Here is a 19075-nt window from a genome sequence, read left to right on the forward strand (position 1 = left end):
TTCAAACTTCTTCACCATTTCATTTCTCACCCCCTATTTTCTAATGCAGACTCCAGCATGCATTTAAACAGTGAAGTTCTGTATTGCTGACAGTGGGAATAGTTTTCTTAGCAGCCCTTCACACATTTTATTGACAAGATCACTCTAAAGTATGGATTTACAAGTTTTTTAATGAAAATACAAATTCAATACTTTTTATTAGTAATAAAACTTAAAACTTTTCTTATAGATCAACATTTTCTGAATTACTTTATCTCTTCTCCAATTCATGTTCATCATGCCGGTAATAATGATTACACAGAAAAGCTGTACCAAGAAAATAATATTTTATAATTTTTAAGTGGCATTTAATAACTGCAAAAGAAGGATACTGCTATTATTATTGCTGTATCTATTGTTCATCAGTAAACCACAAACCTCACTTTGCTCAGTACTCTGTCTGTATTTCTGTGGGACAAACTCAGAGGTAAGGTCACATTAGACCACCCTCCTCCAGGAGTTCTTCTATTAGCTGAAACTGTCCCCTTCAAACAGTATCTACATCTTCAGCTATTAGCCAAAGGAGAACTATATTCATCCAAGTATTTCTACAGCAGTATAACGGATTCTACACAAGGGAATTTTACCTAATTCTCTTAATCATAGAAGAATAAAATACATGCTTTTTCCAGAAACATAAAAATAGTTTAACCCATCATTTTCCATCCCAGATCAGAGACAAGCATCTAAAAACAATCAATTTGTCCAAAATAATAATAAATAGTCAACGATTTCCACTTTTCCCTGAAGCACAAAAATTCCTTCAAAACTCCTTTAAAGGAATAACAATTCCTTTGAGGTTGGGCCCAATGTAAGGTCTGATGTGATTAACTAACATTAAAATATTAGCTCACAGACAAGGTCAGGCTACTGTGGGATTATGATTTCCAGAATAGTGCTGGACTCTACCCAGCTCACTTGAGTGCCTGCAAGAGCTTGTGTTTGTCTGCAGCCATCCAGGCAGGTGAGCCCTTCAATGTAATTAATGCTTCAAAGAACAGGTATACTTCAAACCAAAATTAACATCCAATCATTAAAGAAACCACAGCACTAGGTTTGACACTTGCTAAGAAATAAAACTGTTAAAACAAGCAGTGTTTATTCTATATTTTTTCCATTACTTTTTCTGTCTGTACTACATGAGAGGTCTAGAGAAAAGGAAAACGGGTTCAACAGCTGACTGTAAATATAATACTGCAAATATTGATGAAAACACTGAACAGAAGGAATAGCAAATTTTTCTGCCTCTATTTTAGTTCCATGAATTTGAAACAATAACTTCAAGTGTACCTTTATGTCACAAGTTTACAGGAAAAACAACACACATTGCAGTGTACTGCATAATTAGCCTCATTAATACTTAGATTCAACATCCACCATAATCAACAGGAAGAATTTGGTTCCTACAGCTTGCATTAGCCACAACTGACAACTGAAATGGAATTTCTCATACACCCATTCAACAGTATAAAAGGTCTGTATTTAAATCCTGCATTCACAAAGCCTTTTTATCATGTCAATTAATTACTTATAAGAGATTCAATGCTTTACAATAAACTGTCATTATAGCTTCATTTTTCTTTTAAAGGTTTAATACAGAAAATGAGAACAGTAATGTAATAAACATTTTTTTCATAACAAGCAGAACAAGTTAGTCATGCTATATATGAAAACAACACAGCTGAGGAGATAGAATAGGCTTACTTCAGAATACTCCTAACAGCCATATTTTAATATTAGGGGGTAGAGGGGGAGGGCAAAAAAGAAAATTAAATTACTCACACTTGTATCCAGGCTGCAGATACTGATTGTATCTTCATCTTGAGTACTCTGTTTTCGTTTTTTCTATAAAGCAAAATGAAAAGAAAGCTCAGTTTTAGTGAACAGTACCAACTGCCATTGGCTTGACTCCAAAACAAGTATACATCATGATGTCATTCACATATGTGTATATATATTTAATTTACTCTCATCGTCATTATAATCATCATGTATGTGAATATAAACTCTCTTTTCACAAGTTGAAAAGGTACCTATTAGCACATAGTGAATTAAATGTTCCTTCTTCTGGTCAGATAGGTTCACTGCAGTTAAGAAACTTAGTTACAACTAAAATCATAAGTAATTATTCCATATTGGAAACCATACTTTAGCACTTGATATGAACTTTTGTAATTAATGAGACTGTCAGGAAGAGAGTCTCATAATTTGTGCTGAAAGCTTATATTTAAGATTTTTCAAAGGCTACCTTCAGCAATCAAGTCCTGTCCCCAGATAGACAATATAAAAGGTGAGGCTAAAAGGTGAATTGTACTGCAGGAATTACATTAGTGTATGTTAGGGTTTCACTCTCCATATCAGGGATTGCATTTTTCTCCATATTCAGGTTTTGGGTTTGCAAATGGCAAGCCCTCTCTACTGTCATTTCACAGGTTCACCACAAGATTAATCTGCATGCACTTCAAATAAGTATGAAATGTCATTTAACAGAGATCTGCTTTTTCTACCAGGCCACAGAGATTCAGGAAACAAGAGAAGTCACAGAATACATGATTCTTATTTATCCAGCTGTGCTGTCTTCCACTGTCAACCGGAAACAAGAAGTCACACATAATTATACCTAGGGATTTAGTTTCCAGTCTACAGAAGTCAAAGATGAGCAATTTAGAGACCAAAAACCCCAGACAGATGTCATACAGAGTTCATAACTTATGGGGTGCCCAAAGCTCAGAAAAAAGGCAGAAGCTGCACACAATGCAGGTATTTTTAATTTAAAAACAAACACAGAAAAATTGTATCCCCCCCTCCCCTTCATCCCCAGTGTCCATGCTCCCAGCTCTTGTGAAGCCAGTGAAACAGCTTCAAATTTATTAGGTCAAGCATATGGTTCCCAAGAACTGGTTTTTAATGGAAAAAAAATAAGGAATATTTATCACAAAATCCAGAAGTTTTGATTTCATACTGTTTTAAAATGAAACTCCTAGTGTTGAAACCTTTTGTGTTTACTCACTGGTTTTCAGCAGATCTTTGACTCATTTAAATACAATTTTGCTTGTTTTCAGAAAGTGACTTCTGATACTTTTTTTAAACAGTAATTTCAAAGTCAGCAACAGCTGTGTTTTAACATCGTTATTATTCAGAAACTGGACCATGAGTTCTGTCACCACATTACACAGTGAGAAGTGTTTGACAAGAAGTAATTCTTCAACCTCACACTAAGCACTATCAAATCCCCTTTACTGTTACAGTGTGGACTATTAGCAACAAGTTAAAGGACTAACTAGGACACAGAAATTTCTGGACCAGGCCACACTGAGCTATGAACAGAAATATCTGAAATATTTCTATGTTTGCTTATCCTGTATCAGTCTTTTCTAAGGTTCGTTTTTCTCCCCCCACAGAATAAACTAACCTGAATTACTATTCTAGGGTTAGCCAATATGAATTGGTTATGAAATACACAAACCAGGGATGAGATCTGTCAGGCCAGTACTTTGCCCAGAGGGTAACATCTCCTAAGATTCTAGTGAACATGTTGCAGACTGTTTTTCAAACCTAATTATAATTCTGAGGACCCAAATGCGTACATCCTTTAGTTGTACTCAAAAAATCATATATTGATTCTACTTAAGTTTCCACTGAGTCTTTACTTCTCAAAAGGAAATTATAACACTGAATAGTACCACCCCTCCTACACAGTAGACACAGGTTAACTAAAAATGAACAGCTTTTGGATTTGGAATACAGCTTTCTACAAAAGAAGGGTAAATTAAAATGGTGCATGGATCTGGTGTACTGAGTCTAAACTTGTGTCTATAACTGATGCTTCTTGTGTATAGATGGACAGGATGCAACTGCATCCACAGCTTGGGATGGTGTTGATTTCAGTCTGACATCTTAGGCTAAATTTCACTTCTAATAGAGGGTGACAAATGACCACATGCACGACAAATGACCACACACACAACAAATATGCAGTTCCTTTGTTAAATAACCAACTATAAGATTCTTATTGCAGTCACATGGCTACAGATTACCAGAGGAGGTGGCACTTCCAACACAGGCCAACTCAAATGAAAGTGGATTGTGACTATAAATTACATAATATGAAGTACAATTGTACTAGGCAAGGCTACAGGATTAAAGTGAACTTGAATGAGGTGGGACATCATTTTACTGCAGAGGGAAAGTTACACAACAACTGTGTGTGGGCTTCTAACTGCTCCATTCAAAGCAGCTGTCTGGGTGCAAAGCACAGAGGTATCATGGCCAAAACAGTGGCCATGAGGACAGGCATCCACAGCAAAGCTATTCAGGTAAAGCACAGCACAAAATGGAGTCAGCAGGAATTAAAATACTCCTATCTTATTTAGAGGCAACTTCCTTGGTTATATAACTAAACATCAATACACTCCTGAGGAACAAATCAGTATCAGCTGTGATGAACACACAAAAAGCAATGAAAAGATTCGTAAAGTGTAGGAAAAGCAATTACATATGAAGTCTGGGACAGCCTCCACAAAATGCATCTCTTCCTCTACCTCAGACTTCACTGGGCTAATCAAAGGATCATTCCTCACTTTATTTTAGAACTTCTATTTACTGAAAAGAAATACACACAATATAAAAACTACTGAATAAAATGTTATCCAGAAGTATGCAAATATTATATTCCTTACATTCTCTGTCAGTCTTAGTGCTTATGCAACACAAGTAATTTCATATAGAAATTGTTAAATATTAACTACTGCAGGCAAGATTAATGATTTAGTATTTCTGAGAATTTCAAGGACTATTACCATTGTATAAAGGGGAAGCAGAACTCCATGGCAAAAAAAAAAAAATCCAATAATTGAGCTACCAGATCACAGATAAATTTCTGTGTCCATAATAAGTGGATTAGAAGCAAAGATTGCAGTGGATATTGTGCAGGGAGCATAAGGTGCTCATTAAATTAATCCCTGCTCTTTGTGAAGATCTTTTCCCCAAAGGGGTTACAAGTCCTGTCTCAGCTGTCATAGCACAATGCAACTGACCCCTGAATCTGCCACATTCCACCCCTTAATTGTTGCCGTCCATTTTATGTTTTAATTCACATGGCACACGAAGCAACACAAACCTCTCAACAAAGCAGCCCAGAAGCTCAGCCTGGTGTAGCAGCCTCTGGCAGAGCCCAGGGCAGGGCTGAGTGAGGAAGCACTGCAGTGTCCCACAGCAAGGCAGGCTCTGTCCTCAGCCCAGCCCTGCTCTCTCACCATGCCCAGCACACTGTGATGTGAGAATGGCTCGCTGCAGCATTGTGTGACATGCAGAACACAGAACACTGTGCTAACTCCACACCGGGCTGTCAGCAATGGACAAATGCCATCTCACCACAGAGCATCTCTTTGGTACAATTTGTATGTACATGAACCAAACTAAATTAAAAAATTTTATGATGCTCTTTGTCTTCCTGGGAAACCAGGAAAGTCTGGAACACTTCAATAACTCCTTTTTTTTGCACAGTATTCAGAGACCTTAACAAATGGGTACACACCTGCATGAAAACAGTAGCAAGAACATATTTGGATCAGAAATGTGTCCGTGTTTTCCAATTGACCACACAGGTTCATTACCTGCATCTGAACACATGTACCTCTAGGCTGAAAAAGCTTTTTGTATTATAATTTTCAATCCTAATGTTTGTGATGCTGTTGCCCAAAAGGCTGTGCCTACACCCACAGTTACAGAGACAGGACACTTCCTGGCCTTAACACAGCAGTAAAGAGTTGCTTTCCATAATTATCTCACAGGAGATGATAAGGTAAGATATCCAATTATATATTAAAGCAGTGATTTCATTAAAGGAATTAGAGCAATAAGACATTGTTATAAGGAAGGCTGGATTAACATAGTCACCATCACAGGGTTTTAATTATCAATACCACAGATTTATACTTTACCACCTGGGAGATAAAATGTAAAGATGCACAAAAATAGCTTGACAAAACCCATCCTGTGATGGGGAAGGAAATGCTCTTCAGAAGACTCACTGATTTTTGTTAAATCATCTCTCCATTCTAAATGCTTAAATGTGTCTGCACACAGACTGGTATCAAAATAAGCAACAATTCAAGATAATGTATTTGAATAGGCACATCATGCCCTTAGACCTTCTCAGTCAGAGACAGACTCATTTCAAAATCAAACACTAAACAACTTTAAGCCTTTTTTTCATGGAGAGAACCACTCTAATGAAATAGACTTTTTCCATGCCTTCAAAACAAAAAGCCCAAAACAAAGAAAATTCAGAAACCATTCAATTAGTCAGTATTTCAGATTGCTTTCATATGAAAATATTTTTTAAAACAGTCTTTCCAGAACATATAGCTGAACACACTTCAATACTGTTAATTGGAAGAAAATAACTTTGTAAATAATGGAGTTATATGGTTTAAATAAATGTAAATAAGCAGAAGTGCATATATACACACATACACATACAAATATATACATATATATATATAACAAGTGTATATACACATATGTTTGTAATTTCCAATAATACAGAAAAGGGAATACCATTTAGCTAACAAAGTTTTATATCATTTTTACTGTTGAGAAAAAGGCAGGAAGGGATTCATTGCTATGAGATTTATGCTCCTCTCTAGTTTATGGCACACTTTTATCAGAGACAATATCTATATGAGACTAAATTAAAAAACAAAACTACCCAAAGAAAAACAATATGGAGAGATCAGGTAGAGCAAAAATAAAATCAAAAGGGATTAATGTGGAAGGACAGGAGAAAATTGATCAAGTACTTAATAAAAAGTCAAACATCACAGGCCAGGTTTAAACTGCACTCCAAAGGGTGGATTATGTCTGCATGAAAAGCAGCATAATTACATGATTTTTTTTTCTTTTAATTTTAAAAAGCAATCAGTATCTCCTGAGCCAGCTGAGAACACCTCTACATCTACAAGGAACCCTCCCACTCAAAGCCAGATGATGGCTTATGCCCTAGGAATCACAGCCAGTGTTGAGGCAGCTCGGAATAAGGCAGGAGCACATCATTTCCTTAGAGAAATACATGAAATCACAACAATAATCCAGACTTCAACGTGAATTTCTAGTCACTCTGTTTTTACACAACTTTTTTTTTTTTTTAATCCAGTTAGCTTATAAATTCTCTTGATATGTAAATGTTTTCTATCAGCAACATCCACATGTACATACTCAAATATAGATATGCACTTCTAAGCACCCTCCTAATTCTTAAATCTCTAATGTATACAGAAGTTGGGAAATTCAAAAAAATATTCAGAAACTAAAATTCTCATTCTTTTTTCTTTGTAGCTTGTCAGCGCATCCACACCCATCCAACCAACACACATTGATCGTTCTTTAAAAATCCCTGAGAAGTACCACTTGCTAAGGCCATATTTATTCTTTTAATGACTCCAAAAGTTCCATCTGCTCTTGCTCCTGTGTTATAAGATCTGTTTCAAGTTTTCTCTGTTTCCATTTCAAATTACATTCAAATGATCTCAAAATTATCAAGCTCCCGGTTAGTTACACCACAGAGCATGGAGGACTCAGGACAGAGTCCAGTGATGAGGCACAAACAGTACAAAACAGATGTTAAGAGGAATGCGAAAAGGGAGGTAGGATGAAAGAGAAAAAGTACAAACTGGACTGCTTCAATGTTTCAATTCTCTGGCTAATTTAAAATGTTTCCAAAAGTTTAACAGATGACACAGCTAGCAAATAGAGAAGTTAGAACATTTCAGTTTAGTCTTCCTAGCACAAGAGGAATGTCTAAAAACTTCAGCATTTTTCTTACCTGGTGTTATTACTCAGTTAATGAAATATGCCTTGGATCCAGCTTAATTACTAGGCAAGACATTAATAACTTTCTGTTAAGATTAGTCGAATAATCACTCATTTAACATTCCCTGCCACAGGTGATGGGCTATAATCCCACCAAGCAGAGTTCAGAAGTGAACTAGAAGAGACAGCAGTGGAGTTGCATTACCCAGCTTCAAGCCAGAATGATACTGATACTGAAATAAAGAGTAAACCTCACATAGGATTACACACTTTTCATATCACATTCCTGCTGCACTGTCATTCAAGCATCTAAAATGAAATAAAGGCGGAGATGAAAGAAGGGAAAAAGAAAATAAATGAAAGATGCACAACTCTAGAAAGTCTGTATAGCAGGATAATGTGACATATTAATCACACAGCTCTGGCTGCAGTCCCCAGCAAGAAATAACTGAAGTTCCTGTGGAATATGGGGCTTGGTTCCAAGATAACCAATTACAATTTCACAAAAAAGTGACAATTCATTCCCTAGAGTTTAAGCCTTTTCAGAAAGAGATGGATCTTCCACCACCTTTAAAGGTCAGCCCTCTTTTCCTTTACCACAGCCTGTCACTCACCTTCTTGCCAATACCAGTGAGCTCCCTGTTCATCTCCCACTTCTGAGGCTGTACCATTGACAAGAGTTTGAAGGATGGGGAAACAAAAACATCTTAAAACAAGTTTCCCCAGAGCATGACACTTTTATTAGCTGAATAATGCATCATATATGCTTTTGGAGACCATAATATCAGAATAGTAAATTCTAACACAAAAATTTCTTTGAATGTCCAGAACCTGCTACCCTGCATTTCAGCATCACAATTCTTTATGTTATATTGGCAAAAGGAACTTGCAACCAAAAATTCTTTAGTGTTATAATAAAACTGGTTTCCATGTATATTTCCAGTGCCCTCTACTGTTTGGAATGCCAGAGACCTTCCAGGTTTCATTTTCTCAAAAGTGACACAAAATCTTTAACATTAATGCTTTTAAAGAGAAATGACCAGAATGACCCCACTGCACAGTCTGCACTGAGCCTGGGACGCAGCATGGACAGTCCATCCTGCACAAGTTCAGCTGGCAGGAGCCCGGGATACTTGGTGTTAGGAACAGAACTTGCTTGCCCCTGATGTTCCAAAGAAAACAAACAAATGAAAAAACAGACTCTGCTCTGCTGCAGCACAGCAAAAACTGCAATGGTGGTGAGGTCATCTCTGCCACTGATGACTTTCACACTTTTCAAGCGCTTCCAGGAGTCATCACATCCCTGCTGGCCAAAATGGCAGCTCCTTGGCAGCCTCCCCTCACCACAGCCAGCAGCCTCTGCTTCTGCACTGCTTGTTGTGATGGATTGGAGATTTTCCGGTCAATGTAATGTAAAAAGGACACTGAAGTGAACAATGAAATGAAAGTTATATTCAATGTGTTTAACATTAACAACAGGAAATGGGTGTGCATGTACGGGATGCTGTAAGGACAAGGATTAGCACAGCTTTGTTTGAGGACTGGTATTTACTCTGCCTTTATTTAACCTTCTTCCTTCCCCTTTTTGGAAGACAGGGAGAGGACCAGTAACTGGAATCCAGAACAGTTAAATACACTGAAACATTTGCAAACTTTACAGTAAAATCCAAACCAAATTCAGCTAAATAAGTTACAGTTATTTCTTTTCCATAGGAGTTTTTTGTTGCATGAGAATCCTTTCTCAGCTAGAATCTGAACACTCCTACATAAATTATGCTTCTAATTAACACAATCAATATCTAATTCTTAACTCACCTAGTATATAAATAAAAATTAAGATGCAATATAAAAGAGTCCATACGCTATTTAGATTCAGCTTCTATTCTTCTCTCGCTTTTCAGCTGAGATCTGTCAGATACAGTTCTTTAGGTTTCCAAGTAATATAACCAGTCAGCATGCAAACAAAGTTTGCAATCCAGGAATCCCTGGATTCCTTAGTCTTTGGCAACCTGAGGTGATGAATTTGTAGCTCCTGGCCCTGTATAGTTTGTGCTGAGGGAATTTAGCATAGAACTGGTTGTAAAAGCAAGAATAATCAAAGTTGGGGTGTTTTAATGCTCTAACTCTACCCTTAAGTTTTGGGCACTTGCAGGGCACACAGACTCTTGAACATCAAGTCACAGAATTCCTTAGGCTGGAAAATCCCTCTAAGATCACCAAGTCCAATCATTAGCCCAGCACTGCCAAGCCACCGCTAACTCCTGTCCCTCAGTGCCACAACTTACAAGGCTTTTAAACACCTCCAGGGATGGTGATTCCACCACTGCACTGGGCAGCCCATTCCAGTGCTTGACAGTGCTTTTAGGGAGGATATTTTCCTTAATATCCAATCTAAACCTTCCCAGGTGCAACTTGAGGCTGCTTCCTCTTGTCCTGTCTCTTGTTACCTGGGAGAAGAGCCAAACCCCCACCTGGCTACACCTTCCTATCAGGTGTTGTAGAGCCATAAATTTTCCACATCCCTGATTCACTTCACCCTACAGCTCCCAGCCTTGATCACATATTTCTAAAGACTTCAAAGTACAGTTTTAGTCAAAACACACACAAATATTTTGAAATAACTTGGATTCCTAAATGCTAGGATGCTCTCTAGTTTTCCAAGAAAGGATGCTGTAAACTGGGGCTGGAGCTGCAAAATCTCAGATCACATCTGTTCACTGGTGTCCCTAATGGCTACTCCTATTCACAGATTAACAGTCCAAAATCAAAGCTCAACACAAATCACTGTGAACAACCAAGTACTAAATGCTAATCACTGCAACATGTAAGACAGGAAAGTTTTTATACCGTAGTTTGAAATGACAGATTTTAATTCTATACTTCTACAGAATTACAGAATATATAATTCTATACTTTCTACTGTTGATGAATATGACAACCAGGAAGCATTTATCCCCAAAATATCTAAACTGAATCTCCCTTGCTGTGAAAAAAGACCATTTATTCCTGTGCTGTACTTGGCAAATAGAGAACAAGTGCCTACTTTGAAATAGTTCATACACACTCAGAGATAAACCTATACCCACATCTTATATCGTCTTGTTTTTCTGTACACAAGATGCACTAAACCCTTTAAATCTCCCTCAAAGGCTGTATTTTCTACACTTATTATCAACCTTGCTACTTTTCTGTCCACATCTCTCCAAAGTGCAGTGTCCATAACAGCACCCAGTTTTCCAGGTGATACCACATCCACATGCTGCAGACCAGAATCATTCTGCAGTGTAAATACACTCTAAGTAGGATGTGTTACAGCTTTCGCTTTGACAATGGAGACAATAATGCATATTGCTACAAATATTCCCCTTTAAGCCCTAGCATCAGCTAAAATTCACATTTTCAGGCTAGGAGACCATGGCAGAGATGTTTCCATGGGTATGACAGATAAGCAGAAGCAAAGACCTAAACCCATCACCCTGCAGCAACAACCAACCAATACAGAGACAAAAATAAACCGTCCTCCATCCCACTGGCAATAGCAGAGTATATCACCTCAACTTTTACCAAATTTCTTTCCTTGCTTAAGGAAACATTCCTGCCAAGCAACATTCTGGTTTAATCAATACCAAGTCTTAAATCCTGGCATGCTTGGAAGGAGTATCTGTGCAATTCCAACTTACACACAAACAATAAAAAGTTACACGATCCCGATTCACACTTACCTGATGATGCACAAATAAGCAGCACCACACCATGAGTTATTTTGTATCGTACTCAGATTTAAGGAGGTTTCTTAATTTTCAGCGTAACAGTAGAAAGTCTTTGCTACAAAGGAGTCCCTATGTCTGTCCTTCAGTTTTCGGCAGGAACTCCTCCCCATGCAGCCACACAGTTTGCTCTCGCTTCCTGTCATGCAGTGCACTGCAAGTGTCAGAAGCTGATCCGTACAGTTGTGTCTATCTCTGTCGTGGCTTTTCTCTCACACTCCGGTTCACAACAATATTTTAAACAGACAAAAGTGTTTTACAAACAGCCAGTAAGTGAACAGCACCAGTATGGTGAAGGTAAAGATATCACTAAGAGGTTTCTAAAATATCAAGTAGGTGTCTGGGAACTTTGAAACAGTCCATCTCCCACCTGTGCAATTTTTAAACAGCAACAATAGGCTTCAAACTCAAGGGCAGACAACTATGTCCAAATGTAGATATCTCAGCAAACAAAACAGCTGGTAGATACCGGGCAGAACTTTTAAATATTTATTTTACAGATTTTATTTTTTTTTCAGTATTTGAGAAGTTATGGGATATGTTTAGGAGGAGTTCTTAAATTAACAGAGGCATAATGGTAAAAATGAAGTACAGGCTGTCTGAGAATCAGCCCAGAATAAAGGAGCAAAGATAAGCACAGCAAAGCACCCCAAATTTGCATGTAAGGACAAGTACAGACTTGGATTTTATCAGTAGTAGAAAGAAAGAATTACACCTCACTCTTGATCTGCCCCTATCCCGTTCAATCTTTTGTGACTTGCTCAGATCTACAAACACAGAGCTGGTCTCGCTATCAGCAGAATTCTGCATTCTTCCACTGGGCAAGAATATCAAGATACATTTGAATTTGGATAGCAAGATAACAGCAATTCAAACTTCATCTTTAAAGAAAACAAGTACTTAGTGAGCTGGTGGAATCTTTCTTCAGAATAAAAAAAATTTTGCCGAGCTTGGAGGAAGAAGATAAAAGGTGAAACTGATACCAGCGAGCAACCAGTTCCTCTGAGAAGAGGAGCTACAACATCTCTGCAGATTGAAAATACTGACTGAAAGACCTTTCAGCAAACAGACATTTCAGACCGAGTCTTTAAAAATTACTGGAGAACATCACTCTTGGTGAATGCTACTGGCCTGTCTTCTCTGCCCAAAACTGAGGTAAAACCCAACCTAGCCACCTTCTTTTCAGACCCTTCCAGCAAAATATAGTGTATTTTTCCAAGGAAATACATATAAATTCTATATATAAGCCCGCAATATTCTACAAGTATTCTTTAGTCTCCCTTTATTAACTTAAAGTTATTTCTCTAAATAATCTTTTACTCCATACAGGAAACCCTAATCCTCTGCTATCAGAATTTGGTGACACCTGACCCAGGATCAAATACAGGAGTGCAATTTTTTTCAAGTGTGATGATATCCATAGCTCTTTAATTGCACCAAAGATGAAGTTAGGTTAGCAGGCATTTTTCAATCAGATTTCCTGGTAACATTTGGATTTCCGTATTCCACTTCCTGGAGACCACAATATGTAAAGACTTGAACTTGCTATGCTTCTTTATATTTGCACTTGCCACCCTAGGCCACCTATAACTGTCTGCCTCAGCAGCCATCAGAATTTAAAAAGCCTAAATGCAGATACCACAGATTCAGCTTTACGTCAGTCTTTCTCTCATCAATCTAATAAATAACATTTAAAGCAGTCTGGTCCCCTGCCTGTATCAATCAACACAAATTAATGGGATGGCACAACCTGCTTTCTAAGGTCTGAGGGAAGAGAACATTCCATCTGTGTTTTTCCCTGCAGTTGCACATGAATCACCTCCAAGGTAGTCTGCACTTTGTTGACAGCAGCATCAAGGGCATCCACCTGAAAGAAAGCTCAGCCTGAATTTACTTATGTTGTAGACAGCCACACAAGTACCAAGGAAGGAAATCTAAGATACCCTATCTAGATTCCAGATAACATCTTCATCAAAAGAATGAGGTCCAGAAATCAGAACTGACAAACTCTAAATATGCAAATATATGAAATATCCTTTGGTCCCCGTGCGGTTACAACAGTTCTGCCCAGTCCAACAAAATATGAAATAAGACAGCACCATGAACACAGAATCAAATAAACAGCCAAAAAAATCATAAAGCTCTGAGTAAAGGGAATTAAATATTGCTGTAACTATAGTTTTCAAGAACAGAGAATGAACACCAGCTATTCATATTTCTTTTTTTTTTTTAATTAAAACAAATCTGATAACACAATATGTTTCAGAAAGTTTCCTTAGTATTCTCCTTAGTTATTCTCACTTGTAAAATGTCCAAAGCACTGTGGTGGCATAAGGCTGAAGCCTGTCAAATGTCTGTAACCATCAGCACATGACAAGTCTTTATTCAGACAGCACACAGTTTTCAGTTGCTGTGTCAAAAAACAGCAAAATGCAAGCAAAGCTACCTAAGCAGATATTGCAAATAAGAAAATATATACATAAAAATCCTTATTCCAGGGCAATATCCTACTGCTGCAACCAGAATTTTTACTGCACAGAGGGGAACATACACACCTCAAGTGCTGTGAGGTTTGACCTGACTCCTTCCAAAGGCTGGGAGAGATGCTCACTGGTAGCAAATTCCCTGCAAGACATCCAAATTTGCCAATCCCATCTCCCATTGTACAAATCATTGGGTTTGTAGTTTTTCATGTATTCTCCCAGAGAGAAAGATCTCAGAAATTCTACGATAATGCTTCCTAGAATGTGAAAAAGATTGCCATGATTTGCTGAAGACATTTAGAAGAGAATAATTTTTATTTTTGCTCCTAGGACTGTGGTAGTCCAGAAGCACGTGCCACAGCAAGCTGCACCAGCCACTGCCCAACTGAGGACCCTCAAGAAGCACTGCAGCTCTCTCCCATCTCCTCCCAGTATCCTTGCACTCAGGACATGAAATATAATCTTCTTAGGATCTGTACAACTGCCCTCATTTCATGACCTTTGCACAACTTCCCAACTGTCTTTGGATATGCTTTTGAGACCTTTTCCAAATGTGTAGTCCATCTATTTACTTTTTTTTTTTTAATTTAATCACAGTTTTAAATACATAAGCACTACCAAATTGGAAACTTTTACAACCAACTTAGAATGATCAGTGAGTTTTTACAGTATAAGAACTAGGAGATCAGATAACAGAACATCACAACAATTTGGGGAAAATGGAAAGTCATGTTAATAATGTATCTTTGTAACAGGTAACACCAAGTTCTCTTGCAAGCATCACAACTAGTAAAACCAAACACAACAGCAGCTCAAGGTCATGTGTGCAGCCCTTAATATGCACTAGACATTTGAAAATAAAATTTCTGAAATGAAACAGTCTAGCAATAAAACACCAATTAATAGTTCAAATTTGCTTCTAAAATTTTGGTTTTCAGAATGAGTGGCATCAAATTCAGCCAGACAAAAGCATCACTCGGTTAACCATTACAGGTTTCTGAAACAAAGTCATAGGAAATAGTAATTTCACATAACATGTTCTCAAAGAGCAGCCACTGGTGGAGTGGGGGGAAACAAAGACAAAGAAATGGGTAGAGTTTGGTTTGAGTTAAACTGAGCAGGGGTCAAGTTCATCTGCTGCCGAACAAAGAAAAGAGCAGTAAATGACAGCAGGAGTACAAGGTAACACCCAGTCTATGATTAAAGACAGGAAATCTGCTCTATAACAGAACATCCAACTTAGCCTAAGAGAATCACAGTTGGACCTATCTGCTTTATCACATGCTGCTTCTAGCTCAGTATTGTTTGTATGTGCAAAATAACTGGCACAGAGAATTCATAGCATATACAGAATATTTCTACTATAAATAACAAACCACACCCAGAACAAAAATAAACTTGTTACAAAGCACTTACAAAGATCCATAAAACAAAACCCTACAATAGTAACAGAATGACTGTATGAAGTATTAAAAAAAAAAAAAAAAATTCTTTGAAAAGATAAAATGAAATTATACAAAACCTTTCCAAATGGGAGATATCACACTATTTTCATTTTCAGAAAAATTCAAAGTATGAATTCAATAACTGAGCTTTAGTAAGCAGAATACCTACCCTTTACAACAAAAGTCATGGGAGAAAAGTCTTGCAGATGTCAAAATCTGTGGAGGTCTTTTTAGGAAGTGCTCTACAAAGGCCTCAATGTTCTTGCCCCAAGAAACATAGAATCTAAAGTGTATTTTCTATAACTGCCATGTAATTAACTTGGAAGCACCTCAGTAAACTAGGTGGACAGTTTAATGGCTATGTACTTAGCTTATGGATGACTGAAGATGTAAAAGCCATGAAAGTTTAATAAAACAGCTACTGAATTGAGTTAATGAAGTCAGTGCAAACACTCCCTAGGAAGCACGAGCAGTAATAGCTCATAAAACATGCACAGCTTTGTCTACCTGGGTCCCCAACTATTGGAATCTTGGAATGTTTTAGTCTAAAGGCCGGCCTGCATCATTCTCCTTTGTAACTAATTTATAACAACTCACAGCTGTTGCTCCAGCACATTCATGATTGTTGCCACACTACTGTATACAGAGGACCTTGTAACCTACAGTCCCCATTGACCCTACATAGAAATATGGCCATTTGTCACAGGCCTAAGAACCAACATATCAACAAACCATGTCCAGCTGGAATTTCAAACACAACATTCCAGCGTGACATGGCTAATTGTGCATCACACACTGTGGGCAGAAGTTATGGTGATTAAATCATGCTGACTCAGCATATGGCTTTGGAATAATACATTTTTTAATTCTTCAAAATTGTCTAACTGGTCACTCGGAATTTGGTTTTGAATTCAGTGTATACATTAAGAATACAACAATTCTGATGTGTTTTGAAACTGCAGATGGAATTGACTGCTATCCAGTTACGCAAATGCCACACAATGAATTTCTGATAGCATCTCTATTTGTTTGCCAATGTAAACCTTGCTGTTCCAAGAGAAATTAGTCCTGTGACTAATCAACAACAGTCCCAATGGTTTGTTCAAAACCAAAACCAATAACAAGCTAAGCCATTTAAAACTCCGCCCATAGGTTAAGCAGGGAGACATCAAACCCAACTCCTTTACAAACAAAAATCTGTGCCCAGGGTGAGTACTTGCTACCATTTATAAGCTCCTGTCTTCTGAACCAGAAATTGTGTATCACGGAAGGATACTTGTAATGCTCCTCACACTGCTGCTGTCGATGGTATGAAGTAAAGTTTCCCTGCTCTTGCAGTGCTCCCAAGAAAGAACTGCAAGAGCAGACTTAGAGAATTGTTTCTCACTATTTCTGGTGTCAGGTATCAGGGCCATCCTGGCCCCGGAAAAGTCGGTGCTGGACAGCAGGACAACAGCTCCTCCACAGAGGCAGATTAAAGGCAAGTCTGAGCAGAGCCAGGCAGTAAAAGAGATGGGCCAAGACAAACTCTGAAATGGAAGAGCTTGAACCCTCTGTAAGAAGATAGAGGGAGAAATCTAAAGGGAGCAAGTGGCACACAGGAATTAATCATCTGTTGGAAAGCAGAAAAGGAATATGGAGTTCTTCTGTTCAAAGACAAAGGGGGAGGAGATGCATCAGGGATTAAGCACCCACATATCTTTAAACTGCTGCAGGACTCTCTGCAGAAGCAAAGGCAGGAGAGCAGCCATGGGGAGCAGGGATCCCAGCTGGATGCCCCTGCCCAGAGTCCCTCTATGGCACACGGAGGAGCTGACACCTGACTGCTATGTCACAACGGGTACAATTATTCCATTCCTAGTTATGCTGTGAGTACACAAAGACTTACAAAAAAATGCTGTCAATGACAAAGTAACCATCCTCCCTTCAAGGAAGCTGCTTAAATTGTGCCTAGGACTATACTGAACCAACAGAAAACCACACGTTTTTTAATGCATATGATACTTTGGTGTTTTAAAATCATACTGACCATACCAAAAGACTATGGTATTTAAGTACATTTGATTTAGAGACAGTAGTGCATAACTTTGTTTCAACAAGCATGAAAAAAGGTCTGTGTGATACTACTTGGAATGAGTTTCTGCTATTGGTAACATCATTGCTTAGGCAAATAACCATCGGTGGATACAGAAATTAAGTAAAACCAGGCAGAATCCAGGAGAGGTACAGAGGTGCTTTCTATGGTAGCAAATAATTATATAATTTATGCAATTAATCATCAATTTAAAGCCAGGATAAAACTTATTTTCTCTCTTTGAAATTTTTACCCTGTTGACATTTGTGCACCCTGAACGGGATAACTTAAGTGTGCCAGTCTGCACAAAAAGATACTGTTTTCTAAATACTGCCTGAAAAGTGTGGAATTCTTCCCATTTGGCATAACAGACACCATTTCCCCCACAAATGTGTGTGCAGTAGAACCAGCACAGAAACCACTTACATGTCTAAAATTTACTTTCAGTAAATATAACACTTCATGTCAGGTTTCTCATAAATTAGATCAGCCTTCCTCACAGGTGACCACATCTGCAGCTCAGTTAGATGATTTCGCAAAATTAAAGAGGAAACAAGAAAGGAGGAAATAGGAAGAAGCCTCTTTGCAATAAATTATCTTCAATCTTCAGGCAACTACACACTAAACACATGCCTCAAACTATATGAGGTACAAAATGTTGGTTTAGATTTCACTATTTATTTTTAGCACTGAAGTTCTTCAGTCAAATTTGTTGTGTATGGCAGAGAGGAAATAAAGAAACCCTCATAATGGTTCAGATGTTTTCTTAAACCATGCAGGAAATGATGCTCTCTCAGTGGAACAGTGGAAAGGCATATCAGAGACAAGTGCAAACAAAATCAGCACCCTCTTCAGTTCTGCCTACAGCCCAATATTCTTCACTAATCAGGTAACTGCTTTTCTTTTGATTGACTGGCAATTTCTTCATAGTCACCTCAAATGTCATCATAGCAACACTGTACCACCATTTCTGTAAATGTACCATTTTTTTTCTTTTTTAACAATAATTTCAAGACTTCCATTTGCATATCTAAGTCTAGAAGTTTATCCTGCTGGCATAAACAAGGTGGGTGTTTTTAAGAGAGCAGGAAAGGAGACAGATAAAGTGGCTGAAATCTCAAACTCTCAAGAGACATTTCTTATTCTTCTTGAATTAAGAACTTCCTTATTTATAAAACTGACTGCTCTCAGTGTGGTAAAAAATATCATACAAACATATAACTCAAGACTGTATCATAACTACCAAAAAGCCATAGAAGCTTTAATCCTCACATCTTCTAATTGTGTGCAGATGACTGTACAAATGTAATCCTCATTTGATGGAACGCTTTGTGAAATGAAGCTGTTTCCCACTCTACACAGCAACATAACACATTATTTCCACAGACACTCAGAGCAGCATATTGACTTGCTCTCTCTTACTTATAAGCAAGCACCAAACAGTGATGCAGAGGA

At 37.9% G+C, this 19075-nt stretch overlaps 1 protein-coding gene across 4 annotated transcripts in view; it reads right to left on the minus strand.

Moving 5' to 3' along the window:
* Nucleotides 1–19075, minus strand: part of ARHGEF3 (Rho guanine nucleotide exchange factor 3) — a 100851-nt gene that overhangs the window by 46166 nt on the left and 35610 nt on the right. For 3 of the 4 annotated variants that reach the window (XM_058845235.1, XM_058845233.1, XM_058845234.1), the window contains one exon: nt 1822–1884. In XM_058845235.1, the coding sequence (XP_058701218.1) occupies nt 1822–1884 (63 nt within the window). Of the gene's footprint in view, nt 1–1821; nt 1885–11573; nt 11665–19075 lie in introns of those variants that run through there. The other variant, XM_058845237.1, reaches the window with a different exon arrangement.

The sequence above is a fragment of the Poecile atricapillus genome, chromosome 9 (assembly GCF_030490865.1).
Source record: "Poecile atricapillus isolate bPoeAtr1 chromosome 9, bPoeAtr1.hap1, whole genome shotgun sequence".
Lineage (NCBI taxonomy): Eukaryota > Metazoa > Chordata > Aves > Passeriformes > Paridae > Poecile > Poecile atricapillus.